Here is a 26,451-nt window from a genome sequence, read left to right as displayed (position 1 = left end):
GGGAAAGAAACGTTGAATTTGACGATTAACTAGATGCACATGTTTCTCGGCAGAGAGTCACAATCAACGAGGGAGGCCAAGCTGTGTCGCTGTTGATGATTATGAAAGTGAGGGTGGAAGCATGATAAGCCAGACAGTTGCCATGGCCATCGCAGGAACATCGGTCCCTCAACTCACCCGGCCCAGCAGTTTTCTACTCGCCTCATCGGTACAAAGCCATCCCTTCCTATTCCTTGACCCTCAGTTTGTGTCAACAAGCAAATATTTACACATGCAGATCCTGTGGGCTGATCAGTGAGTGGTAGGGACTCATTTCAGCTTGCAGCTGGTTGTTATGCGGGGAGGCAGAAGGGGAAGGACAAGGGTGAGGAAATCACATCTGCATGTCGTTGTGCCTCGCTCAGAGAGGGTGTGATAAAATGCCAAGCAGGGATAAAAATCAACAAACCACAGAAAAACGAAGAATTCTCTTTTCTGATAAAATTATCTTTTTCTGAAACAATCTGATAAAAACTCTGTGAAGAACAATGGTCAATATGAACTTTAAGCCCTAAGCAAGAATTCCTACCACATCTACATCCCACCTAGCTGAAGACCTAAGTGGGCCATTTTCCCTGTTCTCTGCACAGTGAGGGAACCCTCCTGATTCTGATAGGAGGCAGGCTCTTCCATTTCTCCCTCCTCCTCCCTTTACTCCCATACCAGGACCCCATTTTGTTGGGTATTTTGTGCACTCAAAGTGAGACACTGGTACATATATAAGATAATGAATGGAGCCCCTCTGGTGAACTGCTAACCTGCTGGAGGTTATTAAAGGCGTCTTGAGGAAAGTGGATATTCTCTGCCTGCACAGAAGGTTGTTCATATAACATAATTATTTTGGTTCAAACTGATGCTTCACTCTCGTGGCTTGACTATCTTTGGGCTCCACTGAACTGTTGGGTTGAGAGAGAGAAATGTGTATCTCCTGGTTGTTAGTAAAAAGTGTCTCTTCACCTTTTGTTCCTATTTGGTAATTATTTAGGTTGGTATGGTAGCTGGTGCAGATCTTTTTGGTGACGATTGAAGTCTTCAGATGCAAAATACAGTGTAGTAAATATCTTGACTTGTCTGTTTTAGAGTGGCAGGCAGCATTCCACCTTTTCAGCTGAGTCCAGCCGCAGCCTTCTGATCTGTCTCTTGTGGGTGCTCAAGAACGCGGATGAAAGTGTCTTGCAGAAATGGTTCACAGACCTGTCAGTGTTGCAGCTCAATCGCCTGCTGGATTTGCTTTATCTTTGTGTGTCCTGCTTTGAATACAAGGTACTGCCATATTGTTTGAACCTCCTGAAGTTCCTTCAAGGGTTTGCCAAGGAACTTTACACTCCCATCCTTTACACGACTACAGAAAGGCATTTCCTGCTCTCTCCTAAGTATTTCCTGCATTCAGAATCCTAAGGCTAAGCATGTCTTTGTGTAGTCTCTAGCCTTTTTCTGTGTTTACTTTTCAGCCGTGCAAGTGCCTCTGCCTCGTTTCATTAATCATGCAGTTTGTGCTGCTTGCCATTTGTCTGGGAATTGCTGCAGGGAAAGAGGGTATAGCTCTTTGTCATTTTGCTTACTCTCAAGAGGAAGAGAGTTTTCTCTAGTGATGCCGAAGTCTGGGTGGATTAGCTAGCAACTAAACCTGTATTCCCTTCTTGATGTATGTCGTTTAGAAAAGAAAGATATTTTGTGTTGTTAATGCTTCGAAAATACTCCAGATTGAAAGAATCTTCCCTCATAGTCTCATCTGAAACTTGCAGGGCAAGAAAGTATTTGAAAGAATGAACAGTCTGACATTCAAGAAGTCGAAAGATATGAGAGCCAAACTTGAAGAAGCAATTTTGGGAAGCATAGGGGCAAGGCAGGAAATGGTCCGAAGAAGCAGAGGACAGCTAGGTAAGTAAAAATGTCGTCCGTGCTGTCCTTTTTTCCCCGAAAACTGCTACTCCTGTCCCCAGTGACTACTTGCACCCATCTGTGGTGTGGGATGCGACTCATTGAGATCTTCAGATGGAGGCCCCTTAAAAAAGCTGTTTGCAGTTTGCAACATGCTTCACCGGGTCTGGAAAAACTCTACACTTTTCATAATTTCCATGTACAGGCAGTTTGTTTGTTACTTGATTGCTTTTGTGTACATATGATCACGTCTCATATATAGGATGTTCTTGCCTGAACTTCTTCCAGTGTAGCAGCTTTCAGAGCCACCTTCTAGTGTGTCCTGTGCAAGGATCAGAGTGGAAAACAAACTGCCTGATCGTTCTGTGATAGCTCTGAAAATGCCTGGATATTTCTGCTAACTTAATGAAGCTTGAAATAGCCAGTAGTTTGGGTAACAAGCACTTTCTGATGATTTTTGCTGTTAGTGTTGTAGGGAGGAAGGGTAGCTGGAGAGTTAGGACAAGAATCAGAACTCTCCTATTCTGCCACAGGCATTCTGGTATACATGAACCTGTCATTGTGGACTAAGTTGAATAAATATTTTAGAGCCATAATTAATTAATCAATTCAGAGATGGGGACCTTCGTATTTTTCTTCTTAATCTTGCCTGATTGATTTTATTACTTGAAATTCTCCTGCCCTCCCAGCAGTGAGAATAAAGACATAAAACATCGGGAGGTAAGAAAGGGGGTCTTGGCACCACCCTGAGAATGCTACTGCGTGCCAGCTGAGGATAGCAATACCAGACTACTAAGGATTGCTACACCCAGGCTCCTTGTGTAGTCCAATGAAGATGCTTCTCTTAGCAGGCCTGATCGCTCCCTCACAGATTTGAGTATCTCAGCTGCCCCTCTCCGTTAGCTCTGCAGTGAGCTGGCATGTGGCAGTGCACAAAGTGGCCCATGTTGCTCATTGCTCACTTGCACACAAAATCACTACAAGTGAAGTTGCCTCTCATGCCACTCAGCAGTGACAGAATTAGCAGCCATGTAAACATCTTGGGTGAGTGCCATAGCCTTAGGCTCTAAGAAGTCACGGTTTGCTGTCACTTGTGACCAAATTTAGAGTGGCTACCCATGCAAAAAAATTAGCATTAGATGACTGCTGTTGTTTTAATTTTATCCTACAGAGAGAAGTCCTTCTGGGAGTGCATTTGGAAGTCAAGAGAATTTGAGATGGAGAAAGGATATGACTCACTGGCGTCAAAACACAGAAAAGCTTGACAAGTAACTCTGCCTTATCCTTCTACATTAACAGTGTGACTGTGGGAGTGCAGGGTCTCTCTCCCCGTGGGTCAGTGGCAGCAGTACACTTAGCTGTTGTGTGAGCAGGTTTGGACCATCAGTTGGAACAGGGCTGGCGATGTGCAAATAGCTTTGGGTCCAACACTGCCTTAACACTTTGCTTATCTACTGTTCCTTGCTTTCTTAGATTTTAAAATGAGATTTAAAGAGACTGCTACAACCCATTACCTTCTTAAACCCCTGTAGTAAGCTGTAGTTTAGAGGAAAGACCCATTAATAGTATTCCCAGATAGCATATATATCTCATGTCATATTTCCTTTATTCCATAAGAGCATTCTGGAGTTGTCAAAGCTCGCTTTCCTTTCCTCTCCTAATCCATCACTTTGATTGTTTTTCCACATGTGCTGTGCTTTTAGAAGCCACAAACCAGCCAGGTACTGTAGCATTGGTGTGCAGTTCTTATAAATTGCTGTTTTGTACATCTGCAGATTCAATCATCACAGCATTGTTTGTGATGCTTGGTGGAAGTTTTCAATGTGTGTGTGCAGCTGGTTGGAATGAGCTCTTTTTGCTTATTACATCCCACTTCCTTTAAAAATCCCTCTCTTGGTGTGGTTTAATCTGGAGGGCTCAGGAGTTGTGTTTGAGCTTTGCTGTGCACGTTTTCTGTTTCCTCAAACTGCAACCTACAGCCTCCATCCTCCTAGCAAAAGCATTGTTCCTAATCCTAGGAAAGCAATCTCAGCCTAGGTGAAGCTCTGAAGAAACTAGAGGATGGAAACAGAGTCCAGATGGAGATCAAGCCAACTTTTACCTTTGAAGACATTGACACTTCCTAAAGTTGAAAGTGTATCTTCACAGCTTCTACTTGCTTTGTCCAACACAAGAATGTAGTCTCTTGTTATGTCAAGCAGTGGCTTGTCGTTCTGAGACTCCGGTCCTGTAGAGGCATTGAGATAGCCAAATGACAGTTATGTTTCAGTCTGCTAATGAAGCAATGTAGGTATAAATTCCACCATGGCACATCTCCAGAGCTGTGGAAGAGTTTAAAATTTGGCCTGAGAAGCTCATCAGTTCAATGCTGGCACTGGGTCTGAGCCTTCTCCTCTTCCCAGAAGGACCTCACGTACATGTTAAACAGCTGTGGAATACCTTGATGATTGAAGGATGGTATCCCGCCTCACAAAATAATCTGCTTGTATAAGTCTGCAAATGTGCTTTTTAATCCCTACTTGTTCACTGTGACCTGGGTCCTTTGCACTCCACTCCTATGGCACTGCAAGTGTGTCCTGCGTGCCTGGGTAGAGTCTCGCCCTTCAAAATTCAATAAACAAGACTTTTTGCACCCAAGAATTGTGCACAGCTAGTTGAAGGTGGTATGATTTTATGCAGGGCCAGGCCTGAAAAGTAGCTAATGAGTGTCTGACCCAGCTTCCAGAGGAAGCAGAGTATGGCAGGGGAGGGTGGCTGCAATATAGATCCCAGAGCTGAATCAGCTGCTGCCCGCTTTGATATGTATTTTGCTTGGATTTTGTCATTTCCCATGGGTCACACTTCTGCAGTGATTTAGCCTGGCATGAGTCTGTCAGGGATGGCACCTCTGGTAGGACAGGCTGCAGTCGGGCTCTTTAAATATACTATTGCATCTCTGCCAGATCCAGCTTGTGCTGCTGAAATGAGGTGGTTGCTGCTGAATTCCTGGGGCTGCTGGTATGAGTGAGTGTATGAACTTTGTAGACCTCTCCAGGAAAGTGAGTGTCTGGCATGTAACAGCAAAATTGTGTAGTTTTTCTTGGAGAGAAAGATATCTTCTAGAACTATAATGTGACGTAGCTTAAACAGAGAAAGATTGCACCCTCGCAGTATGCACTGTGCCACAGCCAGTCTAGCTGCCAGGATCAGCAGTTCAGACATGCTAAAACAGCTCGTGTAGCACCACCGTGTGTCCGTAGCCTATAACATAAAGCTGTATGCTGTGTTCCTGATTGTATTGCATGTCTAACGATGCTTACTAAACCAGTTTTGAGCTGAACTTTGATTCTAAACTGTTGTTATGTTCCTGGGAGAGTAACAAAGTGTGAGAAGGTAGTGTGATCTCTCCTGAGCATGATGAACATAAATCCTGTGTAAGTTTGTATATGTAAAAATCGAGGTCTTTCTTCCTGTCCTCTTAATGGATGTGTTGAAATATCCTTGTAGTGTTGTCCAGTAATAAATATATGCATTGTGACTGGGGGTGGGTGTTCTGCTAATGTGAAAATATTTTTTACTGGAAAATGTGTAGGCCTACTTCTTAAACAAAAAGTGATTTTATTGCTTTCTTTTCTTTGATTAGATCGAGGGCAGAGATAGAACATGAAGCACTTATCGATGGAAATCTTGCAACAGAAGCAAATCTGATTATTTTGGATACACTAGAGATAGTTGTACAGGTAAGGATGATAAGAAAATAGGGTTGTAATAGCATTATTATCACATGGCCAGGCAGCAATTTGTTAAACAAAATCATCCTGCTGCTCTTAACTGCTTGAGTGCTTCAGAACTGTCCAACTCCCCTGCTGCAGCGGGAAGGGTGGTAATGCCTCTACCACTCCTCAGCCTGTAACAATCTAGTTTTATATTACAATAGCTTCCTTCAGTCTCTTCTAAAGTTGTTCCCTTTTTCTAGTATAAGAAGTAGTTTTTCAGAAACTCGGTGATGAACTGTAAAAATTTCCAAGTCCTGCCCTGTTCTAACTAATTCCTCTAGTTCTTCCCAAGTCTGCCTCAATGTTCCAGGTCAGCCTCCTGTATCTGTAGTTACTTTGCAGAAAAGCTTCCAGGCTCTTTAGCCTGTGTGCACAGCCCAGCTATTTCCTCACTCCTCACAGGTGAGCATAGCAGTTGTATCCCCTGGTTTCTTTATAAATGAAACCTGGGCACGGGCTGGAAGCAGGCAGTAGCAGGCTTACCAGATCCACCTCTGAGCTGCAGGGAGACACAAGAATCCCAAGGGTTACACCTAGTAGAACAAGGTCCCCAGTGTCAGAGCCTCACTGTATAGGAAGCATCATCATTCCACTGGCTTTAGCACATGGGTCAGGTTTTCTTTACCTGGGGGTTGATTCAGTAGTATGACTGCTTTGCAGGCCCAGCTAAGTGTGTAATTTCTCCAAGCCAAAGGACTTTTCAGCAGAGTTATTCTCTCTCTCTCACACACAAACACACACAGGAGGTTAATTTTTGCTCATGCGGCTCTTGGTTTACTTTTGCCTGCAGACTGTTTCTGTGACGGAATCCAAAGAGAGTATCCTCGGTGGGGTGCTGAAGGTGCTTCTGCACAGCATGGCCTGCAATCAAAGTGCACTTTACCTCCAGCACTGCTTCGCCACACAGAGGGCTTTGGTTTCAAAGGTGAATTCTCTGCAGATGCTATCATATATCCTGAGCAGCACTGATGAAGGATGGGACTGTTTTCTTTGTTTGCATTGGGGTCACCTCACCAACCATTTATTCTGATATTCTGATATTCTGATATTCAGAAAGTGTCTGAGTGTTGATAAAACCTGACTGGTTTCCATGTTTGGTGCCTGTATCTATGCACTTTGTGCGTGATGGCAGCACGCAAAGGTACAGTTCACATAGCCCAAGTGCAGTGTAGGTTCCTGATAGTCAGCGGTAAGTGGGCAGAAGCACCTAGCCAGTAGGGACCACGAAACACAAGTGGCATGGAAGCTGTATGAATCTCATGTAAAATGGATTTGTTTTACTGGGCCCATAATTAAAACAATTTCCCACTTTCTGTGGGTGTACTGGGAAAAGCTCAAAGTTTTAAGACTGGGTGTTTGGAACTGATGTAAATCAGTCTAAGGGTGTAGCTGTAGGAGTGAGTTGGTGGGGGTGGGTAAAACAAGTTGCGTTACAGTGCTGCCAGTGACTCTCCGTTTTCTTTACTGTAAAATTGAAGTGATCCAAATTAGCACCATTCCTCTCAAACCAGGAGATTGGACTTCCTCTAATGTCAGTGTATGGTCATTGCTGACGGTCGCCCTGGCCTTTTTGACTTAGTGCTTGTTCCTGTCAGTCCAAGCACTAATTTTCTCATTTGCTGTTTTTACAGTTCCCTGAGCTGCTATTTGAAGAAGAGACTGAGCAGTGTGCAGATCTGTGCCTGAGGCTCCTGAGACACTGTAGCAGCAGTATCAGCACGATACGGTCGCATGCGAGTGCCTCTCTTTACCTTCTGATGAGGCAAAACTTTGAGATTGGGAATGTGAGTATCCTCCTGCATTTCATTAGGTTGTTACTTATTTCTGTGGCACAGCTTGTATGTATTTCCTTTCTGAAAGGGCTGTGTCAGTGCATTTGCTGGGATTTTGTTTACATTCAGATCTTATTTATTTCAAATTATATTTTAGCATGACACACCCATGTGCATTTTAAATTGTCAATAAATTCCTAGCCTTAACTCTTCCAGCTGATATTTTGCAGGCACCCATGTAGCTATGTATCACAAAGTGCTCCCCAAAACTTCTTTTTTTACACTGCTTTGGTGACGGTTCCCCACAGTGAGTAGGAGGAACCCTCTGGTTCTGGGCCCAGGAACTGTGATTGATAGTTGTGAGTTAACAGCGACTCTAGTCTTTAGGTGAGACCAAACCAAGTGTCTGGAATGAAGGCTGTGTTCACAAGACGGAGTTGAGCATCATCCTGTTCAGGGTGCTTGAGAGAAGAGCAGGGAGAAGGAGAGAAAACTTTTGCAGGCGAACCTTCACCTGGAACTAAATAATGCTGTCCTCAGATTATGACAGAGGTTGTTTTTATGTAATCATTGCTCTGAGACAGCACTTTTCACAAAACTTGTGTTCTTCTTTTGTGCCAGGCTCCTGTCAGGAGGAGAGTGCAATAACTAGAGCACTGATGTTGCAGCAGACTGTTGCAGTGTCTCCAGGTTGTTGAACTACAGTAACAATTTCTCTGTTGCAGAACTTTGCCAGAGTGAAAATGCAGGTGACCATGTCTCTCTCATCCTTGGTGGGGACATCCCAGAACTTCAATGAGGAATTCTTGCGGCGTTCTCTGAAGACTATTTTAACGTATGCTGAAGAAGATCTGGAACTTAGAGAGACAACATTTCCTGATCAGGTGAAAGAAATACCACTGGGAAGTAATGTGCAATTCATTAACAGCCTGTTCTTAAACCTCCATCTATAGCTGGAATTTGCAGGTATTCCCTGAAGGGGGTACTTTTTTTTTATTACCTGAGTACGTGAAACTCAAGTTCTTGATTAATTCTGGCATCAAGGTGCAACCATAAAAAGGTTCAGAGCAACTGTTGAACAAACTGTAGCTCAAATCCTATTGGCAGTTCATTATAGCAGTATATTTTTTACAGGTCCAGGATCTAGTGTTCAACCTCCACATGATCCTCTCTGACACAGTTAAAATGAAGGAGCATCAGGAAGATCCAGAAATGCTGATTGACCTGATGTACAGGTAGAGTTTTTACCCATTACACTGCAGGGACAGTAGATGTCAGTGCTCCACACGGTGTTTGAACCAAGCTTTGTACCTACTGCTCTTCCTGTATTTAGAGCATGAGGTATTGTATTACTGTGAACTTTGATTTTATTAGCAATAACTCGCTTTAAACTGTTTTACACTGCTTGCCATGATTCACATTTCACCTGAAACTAACACAGCTACTTGCTGTTTGGATTTTGACTCAGATACTGCTCGTTTGAGCCTTTACAGGGCTTGGTTTGGAGTGATTATACTACAGTTCCTGGTCTCCGTGCTCATGGACTGTTATGCAGTTCTCTGTTGTGTTTGAATGTGGTATCAAGAGGTTGTGTTTAGCATTTGTATCTTGTATAAAAGTAGTTTCCATTCCCCAGCAGTCTCTGACAGTGTCATCTGAGCAAAGACAACTCTTCCTGCTTGCATCAGGGAGAACTTAAGGACCTTCCAGGACCTGCTTTTTGGTGGTGGCACATATGATGATCTGCCTATATAAAAAATGTTCAAGAGCCATGTTAAGATCCCAGCTACTGAATTGCATGGTTTTGTCTGTACAAATAGTCCTGAAGGCTTCTTAGAAGAAGGCAGACTTAGTTATAAGCAACCAGACAGGTCTGCTCCGATTGTCTCACACCTCTGGCTTGCTACCGGTCTCCTAGTGAAATATGAGCTTTGGTCAAGAACTTCAGCAGTAACCCATAAAGGCATTTTGCAGTCACAGGGCAGCTGCAGTTGCTTGCCTGTGACCAGCTGGCTTAGAATTGTATAATTCAGTGCAACTTTCCATCTATATAGCTTCTTCATTTATTTCTAGATAGCCTAGCACTGAGGGTAGTCATTAGTTAAGCAGAAATAACTACATACTAATCACAAAGGTTTTATTTTCAATTAGGATTGCGAAGGGCTATCAGAATTCCCCTGACCTGCGCCTGACCTGGCTGCAGAACATGGCTGGGAAGCACTCCGAGAGGAGCAATCACGCCGAATCAGCCCAATGCCTGGTCCACTCTGCAGCCTTGGTGGCCGAATATCTAAGCATGCTGGAAGACCGAAAATACCTCCCTGTAGGGTGTGTTACATTTCAGGTAGGAATTATTTTCCATAAAGTATTTTGGGGGTTTTGTCATCTGCTGCAGAGATACCTAGTATCTCTACATGCCAGATATTACTGTGCCTACGTATTCATACTACATTTACTCTGTTTTTGGGGAGAATGCATTACAGCAGCTTCTGAAAATCTTTATTATACTTGAAGAGTAAAAATGTTTTATCTATGTTATATCTCCATAGAACATATCTTCCAATGTTTTGGAAGAGTCAGCAGTTTCTGATGATGTTGTATCACCAGATGAAGAAGGCATCTGTTCTGGGAAGTATTTTACAGAAGCTGGTCTGGTGGGATTGCTGGAACAAGCTGCAGCATCTTTCTCCATGGTAGAACATTTCAATTTCTTTACCTGTCTTCTTCAGCAGTCTTACACTGCTGGGCAAAATGAAGAAAAATGTTTTCTCTATGAGGCTGTATAATTCTATTCTAACTGCTTAGTTTGCATGGAGCATTAGGACTTTTAGTTGTTCAAGACAGCTCAGTTTGCCCTCTGGAGTAAACTGTGCAAAGGATGAGATCTAAGACCAAGAGGCCTTATGTGTTTCCAGTGTCTTTCACTACAACACACACATTTGGGAGTTCACAATAGTAGAGGAAGGCCATAATGTTTTTCCTCCTCTTCAAAAAGAGTGGGCCCAGAGCTTTATGTGAGCAGTGTTAATGAACTGGTAGTAGTGTATCCATCAGAAACCAAGGAAAGCAAGTGAATTATTTCCCACAACAGCATCATTCAGTGGTTTAAGTACAGTCAGCAATAACTCCAGAGCAAAGACCTAGAATCCCTGCTGTGGGCTGGCTAAGCCATGCAGTGCAGTATCTCTGCCTGCAATGGGCTGGATCCCTTCCATTAGGGACATCCTAGGGAAACTTCACAAAGCCCATCTCATGGAGTGCCAAATACTGGATGTAGAAGTCACTCAGGTTGAAGATGCACTAAATAGAAAGAGCTATACTCTGCACTTAAATTTCCATATTTCATTACATATTTCATTCATAGCTTGTTATACTGTTGTGGCTATATCAATCCAAAATATCCCAGTTTTGATTCAGTTAATAATCTCATTTACTAGTAGCAATGTATAATGCAGTAGGCTCTTGATTCCAAGGTTAACTGGGGATTTTATTCCATTCATGTATGGATATGTTTTAAGAAAAGGTGCTGATAGCATCGCAGTGCCAACTTTTCATTTTGCAGTTTTGCAATTTCAGTGCTGGTAGTGTGTATTGTTCTTGCTGTTGAACTGATGAAGCAATCTGATGGACCTTATTTTTGTAGGCTGGCATGTATGAAGCAGTGAATGAGGTTTACAAAGTCCTTATTCCTATTCATGAAGCTAATAGGGATGCTAAGAAGCTATCTACTATTCATGGTAAACTCCAAGAAGCATTCAGCAAGATTGTTCACCAGGTAATGATTTGAATTTTCAGCTGCAACGTGAATTGAGAAGAAACTTGAAATGTTCAGTGAAATAAAAACTACCTGTTAAGGAAAAATCATTTAAATCAGATTACATGAGAACTGTCAAATGGTGATCCACAGCAAATGCAAGGATCAATAACAGAATTTTTTATCTCTGGACATTTAACATGAGAAACACGAGAAATATCACATACCAAGTTTCATTGTAACTTCAGAAATATCCAAGAGTTAAAAATCATCTGTCAGTTTATCCTTTCAGATGTTATTTTAACCTGTGTTTTGCATGCTGTATTGTGGGGAAAAGACTGTGTCTTACCTTTAGCCTGGTAGATAATCTTCAGAAATGTTGGGGATTTATTTGTCTGTTCATATAGTGCATAAGTAATTGGAGGAACCTTTCTAAGCTTAGTGCACAACCCACTAGCTTAGTTGCTAAGCATTTGGTGAGAGACATCAAAAGTTGTCAACCCTCACAAAGTGCAATTGTCCTCAGAAAGCAGGAGGTGAGAGCACTTGGCAGCTCTTGAGAAGCGTGTTATCTTCTGGAGAAGCCTGTTGGGTGCATGCCTTTCTGTCAGGGTAGGCAAGCACTCAGCAGACCCTCCTCGAGTACATGCTACTCTGAGCTCCGCAATGAGCTGAGTCATGGACTGCTGGGTACATCGTTTATCTGTTTGTGTAGTCATGCTGCCATCAGCTGCTCAGTAGATATTGATTACATTCGTCTCATAAGATCCAGCTGAGACTGATGGTTTTCTCCATGTTCTGGTATTGCCAGATTCCTAAGGTTAAGTGTTCTGATAACGGGCAATCATTCTAGGCCAGAGAAGGCTGGTTTGGGCGCGTAATGACTTATAATCATTGAAACCATTTCAGGTTTATGATGCCTTACATTGGTGGTCATGTTTTGGCCTTTGAAACTTTTTTTGGGTTTCTGTGACATTTGCTTTTTACTTTTTATTACACAGAGTACTGGCTGGGAGGTAGGTAACTCAATTTTAGTTAGTAAAGAACACTAATAGATTTTTCAGATGACTCACGCCAACGCTTGCCCACATGTGCTAGTTGTGGGTATTTCTGTTGCTGTCTGCTGTTAAAACAATTCATTAACCAAAGAAATACCAATAAACCGATCGTGGTTGTAGTAGGAGATTCTTCATAAGAAGCTGTAGGTAGTGCATGGATGCTGATGTGTTCCACTAATGAGGTTCTTTGGTGAATGAGCCACTATATCATCACTAGTTTGTTTTTATAATTTTTTTATATTTCTTTTCATCAGCATTGACACAGAATATCATCTCTTCATACCATATTTTCACCCCACCCACAGGGGTCGATTTAAGCAATAATGCTCAGAGGTACTGAAACACAAAACTGGTTTACTGCATGTACAGACTGTATCTCAGAGAATAGGCTGCTTCATTCTGTTCATATAAGAACAATCAATTTGTTACGTAGCGGTTTATCTGGCAGTAAAATAGCTCGATTGTGTTAACTGGAGTCAGCTTTGCTGCTTTCATATTTGTAGAGGCTATTTGCTCACATTTCTACAACATAACACCATGAGAACCACACATTTGGATTAAAAAATAGACAAAGCAGTTGGCTTCACCTGCAGTTGCACACAGTACAGTGAGTTTGATAACTCGGGCCCTAGTCCAGTCGACATAGTGGGTACATGAGCATATAGAAGTCTCAGAAGACATTTTAAATGTTTTGTGAATATGATGTTACATTATTTTCTTAGTCTTCAGTTGTCCAGATAATCTTTGCTTTTCTGTGAGTCAGGCAATTCCGCATGGGCCATCTCACTCCATGTTTCCACCACAGGAGAGCGTTGAAGCCCATGCTTCTCAAACTAAGGCCAATAACAAAGTTCTTTTCCATTGTGTGACACAAATAATTTGGATTGATGATGTCTGAATGTCAGTTTTGATTCTGACCTAGCATGAAATGAATTTCAGTAGCTTAAAAGTAACCCCTGACACTTAAGGGCTGGCCCTGTAAGTCGTTTGCTTGTTCCTGTGAAAAGTCCCAGCAGATGAGGCAGCACAGCAATCGAGAGTACATGTCATAGGAGTGTAAGTGACCTGTGTTTGATAGCCAACAAATGTGGAGGCCTTTGAGCATCTGTTTTGATTAGTCTGCCCCTAAATCGACCCCTGAAGAAAATCTTGTCATTGGTTATGATTCTAACATCACTCAGTCATGTTTTACTGCATGGTAAAAAACACCGATGGCTTCCGTTCTCCTCTTCATTGTTCTCCTTCATTGCCACGCTTTTTCTGATCTTTGTGCTTTGTAGCTTTCAGAATTGTTGCATGTTTTGCCCTTTTTCCTTATTTTAAATACTTTAATGGATGCTCACCCTTTTTTTATTTTAAAGTTTATTTGCTGCCAATTTGCTGCTTGTTTGTTTTTTGGAATTTCCCTAATTAAATACTTTCTGTTTTCTCCTCTATCGCCCTGGTTGCTGACCCTCCTTCCCACTCTTACTATTGTCTGTTGTGGTAAGTTCCTACTCGTGGAATTTTTTTCCCCTCCCTTTCTCTTTTTTTTTCCCCTTTTTATTTTTTGTTTTACACTGTGGAAACCCCAGTTTCATTTTACCAAAGAGCTATGCCAACAGCAGGACCCCTTCTCATGTCACAGGGGAAGTAGTATTGCCAACTACAAGCACTGAAGTATCTTGAATCTGGCACCAAAGCATTTCTCAGACCTGCTTAGGCATACCAAGTGGTGGGTTTTTCTGCTTGCGTGGTTGTTCATTGAATAAATGTTGAATTAATTCTTTTTGTTTACTTTCCAGTTATGAAAGCTGTTAGGAAAAATCTTTTCATGCTATGCCATGAGAATTCAAATATGCTTTTTAAAGTATGCAGGGTGAGGTTGCCATTGAATAGCAAGACTCCAGGAGCTGGTTCGTTCAAAAAAACAATATTAGAAGATGTGTAATAGTTGGCAACACTGCAAAGGACCTTGGGTTAAAATTGAGCAAGAAAATAACAGTGCTCAGTTTGGTAAAGATATGGCTGGATTTTGCATTCAGCACCGCGTGCATGGCAGAGTTACTTTTATTCCTGCATACTTGAGGCTGACTCTGCCTTCAGGCAGCTGCTGCCGTGTTGGTCTTGGTGAAGAAAGCAGATGATCACTCTTGTGTCTGATTTTTCAAATCTTGTTGGCAAAGCTTTTTGTGTGCGTGCAAGAGATAACTCTAAAACTTTATTCTCAGCAATTATGAAAGGTATTTACCATGCATAATAACAAATCATGAACCTTCATAAATCATGGTGGCTGTTATCTGCTCTGCCGGTTCTGTAATGGCTATTCAGTGTTCACCTTCATTCTCTTCTCCTCCCAAAGACCTATTATTTTATGAAAAATAATAGGAGATAAAATGCTTTTAATAATTTCTCCCTTATAGCTGCATTTTTAGCTCTTTTCAGAAACAAGGCCATGGAGTATTTTTAAGGTCTTTTTGTTTTGTTTTCAGTACTATGAGTAGATAGACAGGTATCGGCTAGATTTCACTTGAAATATCCTAGGACAGAGCCACCCCATATGCCTAATGCCAGGCAAGAATCTGAGCTCTCCTAATCTCAGAGGGCTGGCAGCTACTGAGTGTCTGTTCGAGGTAAGGAATAGCCCATAGCTGTTTGCTTTCCCAGTGGAGTGTGTTTCCAGCCCCTTGCTTCCATGTACACTGTGAGTCACATGTGTTTCATGGCTGATGGATCCAGGGCTTTGTGGAGAGTTGCTTGTGTCTTATTGGAGACTAACCAGTGCTCCTCACTGCCAGCTTTTCTCCCTGGGATCATTATGGTAACTAAGTTTCAGCAACTGGATTTATCAGGAAGAGCTGGCACAGCAGGTCTTCATGACAGTGAAACAAGTACGGAAGTTGGGAGCTGCCTTCACACGGGGGCACCGAATCTTATTGAGCCTCCCTGCTGCTACTGCTCCTGGGACTTCCCAATGCCTCATTACTCTAATTTTATGCACTTCACAAGTGCCACCAGAACTCCTTATTACTTGATGCTGATCAGCAGACAGCATTTTCTTCCTCACTCGTGGTTATTTTTACAGCAACGTAAATGTACACTGCCTGCCACAAACAAGTGTTTGGGCCGATGTCCACATGGCAGATACCATGTGGAGACCAGGTTCTGCAGACATTTCATAGCCTGAAAGTCACTTGCCAAGTAGGCAGGAAATACCAGATGAGTTAGAAGAGTAGCAGTGTGTCCTCCACCTCTGGGGCCTGCCCTGTGCCCATGGGTTGGGACAGGATCCCACCAACTTCCACGTGGAGCATGCTTGGGGCACTTGTAAGGTTTGGGGAGATGTTTCATAAGATAGTTCCCTCTAGGCAGACATGATGCTACCTTTGGAAGTGCTTTGAGTAGGGAGCCCTGGCATCACAGTCTTCTGCCTATAACATTGAGATTGAATTGAAAAAAATAGCAAATAGCACAGGAAGCTAGAAGTGTTGGGCATTGAGGGATTTCAACATGGTTAATAGTGTCCAAAACTGTGGCTTCAAAAAACTGGTGATGAGTTAATTAAGGGTTCAGTAGGCTGCTCATTCCTGTGTGGGCCCAGGGCGATAGGCACTGGAGAAAGACAGAGTCCAGAGAAGTAGCTCCCAGCTGTTGTCAGATGCTGCCTCCTATAAAACAGTAATGACTTTGTAGCTGGGAGTCACAGCCTGGCAGGTGCTTCTGGGAATGGCTGTGGTGTGACAAAACCCTGTAGTCTATGCCGGCAGGTGGAGCTGGATAAAAGCCTCTCAGGAGGAGGGATGCTCAGAGGGATGGGCTAGAGCAGGGTTCCAAAGAGCTGCCCGTTCCACATTAATCATAGGAGCAACTCTCAGTGCAACTCCTAGTTTTCTTAAATCGGAGCATGTGTCTACACTCTTGGCAGAGCAGAGCCAATGAATTTGTATCTGTCAGTGTCCTGTTGTAAAGCCAAGATGTGGCCTGCCTGTATTAAGCAAGGCTGCTGCCAGCTCTAGTTATTTCAGGCTTCACTTCCACTTCAGAGCTGGGCACCGGGGAGCTTTGCCCTCCTAAAGGCTCTCAGGGCAAGCAGCAGCCCTTGCCACAAATTGGCCAAGAGGAGCTGAGCTGTGCCTGGGCAACTCCAGCATCATGCCCTAGAGTTTCCTCCAGGCCAGAAGGCAGTAGCTTGCCCTGAGAGTGCTTTTTCCAGTCTCTCAACTTTGCCTGAGGGATTTTTTTTTTATTTTAATTTGCCTTATTTATCCTCTTTGCCTTCCATCAGTTTTGCCATAGCAAAATACTAAAAAAAAACCCCATACATGGCAGCCAGGATGCTTGTAAGTGCTGTTTGAAACCAAACACTAGCCCAGACTCGGAAACATTGAGCATTATATACATCACACTTTCTCATGAGAGTAAAGGTGAACATTTTAGAATTTCTTGCTGAAAGGCATTTCTAGTTTGTGCATGCAGCGTGAGTTTCTTTAACAAAATCAAAGGTGTGATTTATTTTTAAAGAGTTTTTCTTCTCTCTCTCTTAATTAGATTTTCTTTGTTACTTCTCCAGCAAGAATCTTTCTTGTTTCTGTATTTCTGTTCCATTTCTGGGCCAAATTCACCACTGGCTCTGATGGAAGCAGGTACACGATACAGTAGATTGCATCTGCTTTCAGCAGGAGTGACTTTGGCCCTCTGTACTAGATATTAGCTACTAGAACAGACCATAACACCTTCCAGTTGACATGCTATTTAAAAAGCACTTGTGTGTATGTGTGTGAGAGTGAACTGGACATTGGCTGCAGCCCAATCCTGCAATTACTTGAGAGTGAATTCTGGGAGCTCCGGTGTTGGTAATTTTCAGGGGTGCCTGTGTGCAATGCCCCTGCATGCTGCAGGCTGTCAGCAACTAGATTTCCCTGTGCCTACAGGCTAAGGGGTGTCTGCACAGGATTTGGAGAGCCTGAAATAATTACCCAAACAAAGGCACTTGCTTTTGACCATTCCTCAGAGCCATCTGACACCTCCAGACTCCACCTTGGGTGGGAAAAGTCATTGCAGGATTGTGCTAATGGTCGTAACTGATCCATATAATTTCATGTTAATTTATAATTTCATTGCGGTGTTTCCTGCTAAATGCATTCATGCTGAGTTCCAGGTGTGTTTTTCTTTCCCTTCTTTCTTTCTTGTTTTTTTCCTTGTTTTTTAATTTCATTTTTACTTTGTATAAATTCAGGAGCCTGCCTGCAGCCACAATTGGGGGTATGCATGTCTCCACACTAAAATAACGTCTTGTTTCTCCAAACCTAGGATGGAAAGAGGATGTTTGGCACCTACTTCCGTGTTGGTTTTTATGGAACTAAATTTGGAGACCTGGATGAACAAGAATTTGTTTACAAGGAACCTGCGATAACAAAGTTAGCTGAAATTTCACATAGACTCGAGGTGAGATGATTGTGGCCAACCTCAGATTCTGTCTATGAGTTGCAGTTTAACTATTTTGCATTGGTTGTTGAAGAGCTGCGTTGCTAAATTACAGGAGGTGGCAAAAATGAAAATTGTTGGGCAAAACCAGTGCTGTGCCTGCTGGAAACTGATACAAATCTGAGCTTAGGGCAAGAGTTGCATGGCAAAATAGTTTACAGTGCCCCATGCAGTGACCCAGAGCTGGACCTGATGCCTCCTGTCCTCTTGCTGGTGCTACCTTTGGAGGAGGATTGCAGAGAGTGGAATCCCACAGGTTTTTGATCTTGCTGGAAAAGCTGCAGACCTGTTAGGATTATTTGATAGTTTGTGGTAAATCATACTGTGTTTGCATTTCTCTTCAGCCACCTGGTATAAATGGGATTACCTGGGCTTGAAAAAAGGCTGAGATGCCTTTCAGGATCTGCCTTTAAGAAAATGTTGCATTTTACTGCCACTGTGTTGCCTTCATGTAATGTTCCTCTGCTCATAGAGACTGAGCTCTCTAAGGTGGCTGAATTTCAGAGCCCTTAGGTGGGACATCACAGGTCTGAAGTTTGTTTCAGCTGTGAACAAGCAAAGGCAACTCTGATTTATCTAACTGGGGCTTGAGTGCAGCTCCAGGTACCACCCAGTGATCATCTGTGCCGTGTAATGGCTAGTCTGGCCTGGCTTTGTGCCAACTAACCTGTGTCTAGACAGTGTCTTAGCACATTCTGAGGACGTCATCAGTCAGAGACTGTTCCCAGTGGGCACTGTGCGCAGATGAGGCCATCCCCAGCGGGAGCAGCAGGCCATTTAGCAACATGGCTTTGGGCCATGCTACTTGTCTGTAGGGCCAGAGGGCAGACCTAGCCCCATTTCGTTAGCTAGAAGAGATCTGATGTCACATTGTTGCTCACAACAGTTTAGCTGCGATTCAGAATCTGGCCATTCACCCAGCCCAGCAAAGCCGTGCTCTGAAGCGGCACCTGATTTCCAGGCAGATCCCGTTTTTCAGTTGAGCTAACAGACATACAGTGAGCATAAACAGCTTGTTCAGAACCATGCAGCATGTATGCATGCAGCTGAAAGGTTCCCGAGTTCTCCTGTCTTCCAGTGCATTAGGCTTGTTTTTCCTGTCACTCCTGGAATGTGACTGATATAATTCCCCTAGGTTCAGCAGATCCCATTCACCCTAGCACAGCTACTGTTGAAGCCATGTGGAGCTTCACCTCCACAGAATATGCCTTTGTCTCTCCATCCTCCATCTCTCAAGACTGCGTTTGATGGTTTCTTTCAATGCATTTGCTCTTGATTATAGGGATTTTATGGAGAACGGTTCGGTGAAGATGTGCTTGAAGTGATTAAGGACTCAAACCCTGTGGACAAATGTAAACTAGATCCTAACAAGGTAAGAACACAAGTACAGGTTTAGAAGCAGAACTGCTCTTGAATGTATGCAGTGGAACAAATCCTGCCCTGAATTTCACCAAGCAGGCAATGAAGTCATGTACAGAGTGTCTTGTGACCACTTGGGAAGGACAGCAGGGGACCAACCTGCATTTGCCTTTCTCTGTAGTCCCTGCTGAGTGCAAGGCAGTTTGCTGTTTGCTGGCCACTGGCTATTTTGCAGCTGCAGTATTTTGTCATTCTTGAGCCATGTCCTTTAAGCATAGCAAAAATAGCAGGAACATGACTGGGAAACAGGACTATGGCTTAGGGCAGGACATCACCTGCAAGGAAAGGACAGAAATGCATCATGTGAAGAGCATTGAGCAGAGACGGCAGTGGGCTATATTTTATCCAGTCCAGGCACTGCTGAGCAGTTACCAACACCCCTAGCCCTCGTCAACCTGAGTATGATTTTTCTGAGTAAAGGCAAGGAACAGTCCTAGTTCTTCCAGAGGTGTCTTCAAGAGGGGAGAAAGCAAGCTGGGTTATTGCACAGCTAAAAAGCAGGGTGAGCGAGTTGGCTCTTCTCCTCTGGCCCTGTACCTCACCATGCACACCTGGGTTCCTTCCTGCAGGCCTACATTCAAATAACCTACGTGGAGCCGTACTTTGACACGTACGAGATGAAGGACAGGATAACTTACTTCGACAAAAACTACAACTTGCGGCGTTTCATGTACTGCACGCCCTTCACGCTGGATGGCCGAGCTCACGGGGAGCTGCATGAGCAGTTCAAGCGCAAAACAATCCTGACGACATCCCATGCTTTCCCTTACATTAAAACCAGAATAAACGTCATTCACAAAGAGGAGGTGAGGCCTAAGCTCTCAGGGGTTTCCTGTGTTTGAAGGGAACTACTATACAAGACTAAGGGAAGTGGATGTTGCTGAAACTCATCCATCATGTACTACTGTATGTGTAGTTTAATACCACAGCCACGTCCCTTCATACTGTCACATTAACACAGATGCACCCTCCTGGCCATCACTAGTCTGCTTTTTCCTTCTGTGATAAAGATGCATAAGTTCGGCAAAGAGCAAGAGCAGACATCGCTGTCGTGAGCTGCTCTGGCTGTTTGCTATAGGGACTGTGCATGAGACTCCTTCATCTTAGGTTTAAGAATGCCTCATATCTATTGAACTTTTCTTTGTTCCTATTCAACTTAAACTAAATCCAGACCAGTTGAGAAATGCAGTGTGTCCTGCCACCTCTTTCACCTGTGTATCCAGATGGCAGCAGCTGGTATGTAGTGGTCCTTGGGGAGCTCTGTAATTATGCTGTTTGCTCCCTTCCATTCTGCTTGAACAACTATCCTTCACTCTGTGTCGTGGCCCACTTGCTTGGCCTCAGCGCTCGAGCCCAGTGGGTCTTCAGGCCTCACAGAGAGGTTTATCCCAAAGCTATGTTGTTTTCTCAGGGGTAGGCAGGAACTGGTATGATGGCTGGGACACAATGAAAAATGCATTTTCATGCAAAGCGGGGAACCTACCAATGTTTAGTTACTGACATAGTGCTGTAACTGTGGGGAGTTGGTTGCAGTGACCGCAAAGGTACACAAGTCTGTCTCCTCAGAAGCAATCCTAGAGAGCTTTTGAGTACACAGGTGTAGTAGAAACACATTTAAAAATCAACCTTTTTCTTGATGTTCCTAAACCAAGGCTGCAAGGATGTGTTACTACAATGCTTCTGTTCAGATTGTCAGTCCTGTTGGCATCCTCCAGCACTCGAGTGTGCCACCCCAAAGTGATCTTGATGTTTCTGAAAGTCAGTGTTTGGTTGACAGTCTCAGCCATAACAAGTATACTGTGTTCTGGCTACTTGCTTAGATCATTTTGACGCCCATCGAAGTTGCCATAGAGGACATGCAGAAGAAAACACAAGAATTAGCTTTTGCAACCCACCAGGACCCTGCAGACCCAAAGATGCTGCAGATGGTGCTGCAAGGATCAGTAGGTACCACAGTAAATCAGGTGAGGATCGCTGTCCAAATTGGAGGCACTGGGGTGTAGTGCCTGTCGCTCGTTGCAGTGGGTGGATCAGCATTAGGCCTTATTTCTAAATTACCTTGGATTTTTTTGTCTGTTCAGTCTGTGGGATGTGTTTAAGGTCACTGTTGTCTGTAGACCACCTGCTTTCTGTGACTTTGCCATTTGTGTATGAGTCCTGAAAACGTGGTTAGATCTGGAAAGTGGCTGAGAAGAGACAGCCCTTCTACCCCGTGTACCTGCTCCTTCCTAGCAGTCACAGTTGTTTCTGTCTGCTTCTCCTCCCTTTTAAAGAAACCCAAACTTTTATTACTTTCCCTTTGGTTAGCCAGGCTGTGGTGGGTGGAAGTAGGACTGTGTCATGCAGTGGTTTTTGAACAAAATGGAAAGCAAAACTAGTGAATGGAGAAAAACTGAGGAAAAACTGAGGGAATGCAAGCCGTACTAAGCTCACGGTGAAAAAAAGATCAGCTGGAATTTCAAGTTCTGGGTTGAGTTTGCAGTGCTGGCAAACGCTTCCTTGGTTCCATCTGCATTGTTTAAAGTTAGTTGTGAGTTGAGCAAACTTTGCCGAGAGTCTTTATAAGAGAAAACAAATGTAGAATCTGTGCCTTTTCTCACAGTTTTCCAAATGCAGAGTTTTATTTAAAAAAAAACAAACGCACTCCTAAAAGAGATTCAGTTGTTTTGGTGTTTGGTGATGTATGCCAGATTTGCCAGCTGCAATTCTTCAAGATGCATTCTGTAAGGAAATGTTGAATTTTACAAATGCTTCTGTGTCCAAGAAGTTTCTCCAGCGATTGTATATGAGATATGGTTAAAAAAAAAAAACTTACTTTTTCTCTTCTGCTCCTAAAGGGACCATTAGAAGTTGCACAAGTTTTCTTGTCTGAAATACCCAATGATCCAAAGCTCTTCAGACATCATAACAAACTCCGGCTCTGTTTCAAAGACTTCACAAAAAGGTACAGAGTATTGTCTTCCAGCCACCTGAACGATGCAGTTGTTCCTGCCTGGGGTGGCAGTGACATGTACAGTAACACAAAGGATGTCAGGAGAGAGCAGCATTATCTTTGTAACTCCACCTGTCGAGTTTCCGTAGGCAGCTGTATTCCTCAGCTGCCTGGTTGGTTCCCTGTTTCTTTGGTGCTGCAGGTCCATGATTTAAGTCAGATCAAGTGGCTCAAGTCATTTGCTTTTGCTCCTTATTGGGAATGAATCACAGTTCAGTTGTGATCAAAAGTGTTCCTGTTTCAGAAAACACAACTAGCCGTGCTGGCACAAATAAACTCACTGGTTGGCAGGGTCAGGAGAAAGTGCCGAATTGGACAGGAGATTTAGTTTCCCTCTGAAGTGAGTTTCTCCACACACAGCAGAAGCACGTTGGTAGGATCCTCTCAAGAAATGTGCTGGCTGCTCTGCTTTTCTCTTGAGTAATGCAAACTGCAGTCTCAGTCCAGCATCGTTTGCAGGCACCAAGGAATTATAAAAGGGTAATTGAAATAAAACTGTTCCATGCAGATAGATCCAGTGGCAATGTAATTTTCCTACATGTAGTAAGCGACATTGATGATACGGTTCTTTCCACAGCCTTTGTTAAAATTATATCTTTCCAAGTAGAAGGGTTCCTGATGAATATGTCTGCTATTTATTTATTCCTGGGGAGAGCAGTAGATCTCTCCATCTTTAAATCCTCTTGGACTGGAATTGGCTATGTGGAGATCAGCTTTTCATTTCTCTTCAGGGAGGATAGATGTAACTGGAGAGTAAATTGAAATTAAAAAGCAGTTGCCACTCTGGAATGAAATGGAAATTGGAAATAGGATACGCTTTCGTTTCCCTGTGGACACCAACTGGTTTAGCTGAGTCTTTATTAGCTAGAAGACAAGATAGAGGAGAATATTATGTGTTATCCCAGAGGAACAGAAGGAGGTTTTTTGTACTACGGATTGATAATTCTCTAGCAGGTCCTTTTTTATGGCCCAGATTTCACAGGCTTTTCTTTTGTAGATGTGAAGATGCTCTGCGCAAGAACAAGAGCCTGATCGGTCCAGACCAAAAGGAGTATCAGCGAGAACTTGAAAGGAATTATCACCGGTTAAAGGAAGCTCTCCAGCCTTTGATAAACAGAAAGATCCCACAGTTGTATAAGGCAGTGCTGCCGGTCACTTGCCACAGGTGGATATTTGATTTTGATAAGGAGGGTGTAAAGCTGGGGTATCTGCTCTTCCTGGTAAATCTGTGACATCTTTTTGTTCTCAATTATGGCTATTTTGGCTGAGTTCATCCCTTTTCCTTTCTGTCCTGACCTCAGAGCACATCCCCTTCCCAGCAGTTATGGTAGGTGGTGTTTGCAGTGGTCCCTTTTGTTCCTGGAAAATGAGATTATTTTTTTTTTCATCCTACATCCCATTCTTTTTAGATTCAAAACCACCCTCAGTGTGGCAGGACTTCGACACTTGTTTATTCGCAGTGAAACTGGGACAAGGAGCTCCAGGGGCAGATTGAGTAGAAAAATAGTTGGTGTCTTCCATGCTGGAAGACCAGTCAGCTGGAGTCTGGCCTTTCTTATTCATCTGCAATGAGACTGAACATGAAAATGCCACTAGGAATATATGAAGCAGGTCAGAGCCCGTAGCACAGTAATCCCCTGGCTCCAGCTGTACCTGAGCAGAGGGACTTGGTGTACATAAAGTTTCTATCATGGCTGTGGCTCCCAGAATAGGGGCAGAAGGGTTTCCCAGCAGGTACCCTCCAGGTAAACTTTGGCTTGACAGACCCTGATGCTCTGACAGATGCTCTGTCCCCTGTCAGCCAGACCACCCTACATTGTGGTCTAACACTAGTGAGTGGGGGAAGGTTTTTACTTAGAGGTGCTTCATTAGCACCAAGCAGGACGGTGACGGTGCTTTTAGTGACAGATCCTTTAAGAGATTTGTGTGAATGTGGACTTCAGCTCACGTCCATGCCATTGGCTTAAGAGAACACAGCTCTGGTCTTGAGCCTCTCCTCATGTAAGTGTTGTTCAGAGGTAAAGAGCAACAGGGAACATAAAAGATGCTGTGAAAAGAGAAACTTGGCCAAGTGACGTTATAAAAAGAGCAAGAAAGGAAGATTGAAATTAGTGTTCCCAGCTTACATGGCAGTGCTTGGCAATGTTTCTGTGGCTGAGTTTGATTTATTTTGCTGTCTGCTGAATACAGCGGGAAGAAGGTGGCTTTCCCTCATTACCCAGGTTCCTGACAGTTTAAGCTCTCCCCAGATCACATACTAGGTGCTAGCTGTGCTCTGCTGGAGTCAGTTTTCTCTGGCAGGGATGGTGGCAGTACCAGTGCTTCCCTCCCCATCCAGCTGGGAACCTCAAAAGCACTTTTGTCGTGGTAATTATTTTCTAATATTGTGAAATTCAGGCTGCACAGGGACTGTCATGCAGGTATTCCAGGCAAATTCCGCTTAGAGATTTATTATAAAGACTTAAATTAGATTTCAATAGTGCTGATGGTTTGGCTGCTTCTCTGTGTTCACATGAATTAAATTTTCTGTCAGCTTTCATGTCAGTAAACCTTGGGCAGCTGCATGATCCCAGATACAGACCCAATCCCAAGTAATTTGAAAAGCATTGAGTTAATGTCAGTGGATTTAATTTTTGTAATAGACAGCTGTAGAAAGTACTGGAAGTCAAGCACAGAATCATTCATCTGACAAGGCTTCTTTGTTTCATCTTGGAAAATATGAGCTCATCATTGTATTTTCTCTCCCTCAGAGACTCCTTCAGCAGGATGAGCCTTCGCAAAATGGATATCTAAACAAGTAAAAACCAAAATAAAAAAGCACTTAAAATTAAGGTTTTGAAAAGAAAGAGCCTTGTTATCAGCGCTGGGAATCAAAGAAGTTTTATTGCGAAATAAAACTTGGACTTCATCCTGGACATCCCACACACCTCTTCCTCCATCAAAGTGTTCAGTGGCCAAAAATCATTTTGAATTGTCAAATGTAGACTTATTGATGTTTGAAAAGAATTCATGACAGTGGTATCCAGAGTATTGGTGATAAGCTGTAAACTTACCTGTTTTTAAGGCATTTTTATGACTCCGAGGTACACTAAACGCATTTACCTTTATTTATAGCATTACCTAATGTTAAATTTATTTACTTCTAGTTCATATATTTAATTTATATTAGGACCATACACAAATGCATTTTTGAAGTTTTTAATGTAGTGATGATGGTTATTTTGATGGTACTATTAAATATGTGAATGTTTACACTTTAATTCCCTGTGCATTGGACTTCAGAGCTCACCATCCTTGGGAAAAAGGTGAAAGAGAAAGGTAAGTTGCAGTAGCACTTTTTAACCAAGTGTTAAGTGTTTTTGCTATCCCTATCCTTTTTACTTTGTAACACTGAATACGAATTGCTGCAAAGAAAAGTAACTCCATCTGTAGTCATCAGAAGGGACCTCTTGTTACCACTTCACCTCCTTCAGTACCAGTGAAGTAGGGTTTCAGCATGACATCTGTGTGCATGTGGTCATCTCCACCAGCTAGGAAGTCCAAACAGCACAGTAATCTCCTCATAACTTTGAGTGTGCAATTCAGCTTAGCAGTGTAAATGCAATTAGGCTGCTTTTTGTGTCCCTTTTTCTATTGAAAAAATAATTCTGTGGGGGAGAAGAACATAACATGATTTCACTGTTTAAGTTTAAAGCTTATATAGAAAACATACTTTGCATTGTTGTTTATGTAAAGAAAAACATCTGTTTTACAGCAGTTATTTTGTTGACTAACACAGCTCTTCAAGGAAACATCAGAACTGGAGCTGAGTACACAACTCTTAAATCTAGTCCTTTGTATTTTTCCTCCCTTGGAAAAGGTGGTATATGATTAAGCACAAGCTTATGCTCTGTATATAAATATCTAAATGTGCACACATATACATAGATACACGTACATATGTATATATAAAACCCCCAATTTGATAAATGTACTATTATATTTATATAAAAATAGAAGAAAAAAAGGGGGGTTATGCATAAGATTTTAAAATAGCAAACAATTATACATCATCCCTTCCAATTTGTGAGTATCTAACTTTTGAAACGTAAGTAGTTTTTATCTTCAGTTCTAACATGCACATTCCTATGCAGTAGAACGTGCTGGGGGTGTGTGTTTGGGGTTCACTCCCTTCTGTTTTAGCACCTGTGGCTGCAGCAAGTGCCCACCCTTCTGCATCAGCAGGGGTGTGGGGAAGGTTGCTTTTATCCTTCATATTTATTTCAAGTCATTTAGTGGCTGCCTGTCAGTGGGCCGGCAGCAGGATGATTGCACTCTT

At 42.9% G+C, this 26,451-nt stretch overlaps 1 protein-coding gene across 14 annotated transcripts in view; it reads left to right on the top strand.

Annotated features, from left to right (window-relative positions):
• DOCK7 (dedicator of cytokinesis 7) overlaps positions 1-26,098 on the top strand; it is a 104,255-nt gene extending 78,157 nt beyond the window's left edge. For 4 of the 14 annotated variants that reach the window (XM_069861852.1, XM_069861849.1, XM_069861848.1 and 1 more), the window contains 21 exons: positions 54-208; positions 1,120-1,302; positions 1,785-1,920; positions 3,092-3,188; positions 3,624-3,641; positions 5,543-5,639; positions 6,466-6,600; positions 7,307-7,459; positions 8,173-8,331; positions 8,582-8,682; positions 9,599-9,791; positions 9,997-10,140; positions 11,091-11,222; positions 12,203-12,217; positions 17,558-17,683; positions 19,005-19,094; positions 19,711-19,947; positions 20,962-21,105; positions 21,979-22,085; positions 23,131-23,298; positions 24,884-26,098. In XM_069861852.1, the coding sequence (XP_069717953.1) occupies positions 54-208; positions 1,120-1,302; positions 1,785-1,920; positions 3,092-3,188; positions 3,624-3,641; positions 5,543-5,639; positions 6,466-6,600; positions 7,307-7,459; positions 8,173-8,331; positions 8,582-8,682; positions 9,599-9,791; positions 9,997-10,140; positions 11,091-11,222; positions 12,203-12,217; positions 17,558-17,683; positions 19,005-19,094; positions 19,711-19,947; positions 20,962-21,105; positions 21,979-22,085; positions 23,131-23,298; positions 24,884-24,926 (2,633 nt within the window). In that variant the 3' untranslated portion in view covers positions 24,927-26,098. Of the gene's footprint in view, positions 1-53; positions 209-1,119; positions 1,303-1,784; positions 1,921-3,091; positions 3,189-3,623; positions 3,642-5,542; positions 5,640-6,465; positions 6,601-7,306; positions 7,460-8,172; positions 8,332-8,581; positions 8,683-9,598; positions 9,792-9,996; positions 10,141-11,090; positions 11,223-12,202; positions 12,218-16,812; positions 16,882-17,548; positions 17,684-19,004; positions 19,095-19,710; positions 19,948-20,961; positions 21,106-21,978; positions 22,086-23,130; positions 23,299-24,883 lie in introns of those variants that run through there. The other 10 variants (XM_069861854.1, XM_069861846.1, XM_069861855.1 and 7 more) reach the window with 7 other exon arrangements.
• Positions 26,099-26,451: the final 353 nt, after the last annotated feature.

Source organism: Phaenicophaeus curvirostris, chromosome 8 (genome assembly GCF_032191515.1).
Source record: "Phaenicophaeus curvirostris isolate KB17595 chromosome 8, BPBGC_Pcur_1.0, whole genome shotgun sequence".
NCBI lineage: Eukaryota > Metazoa > Chordata > Aves > Cuculiformes > Cuculidae > Phaenicophaeus > Phaenicophaeus curvirostris.
The sequence above is the reverse complement of the archived record's forward strand: the minus strand, read 5'-3'. Positions and strand labels throughout refer to the sequence as shown.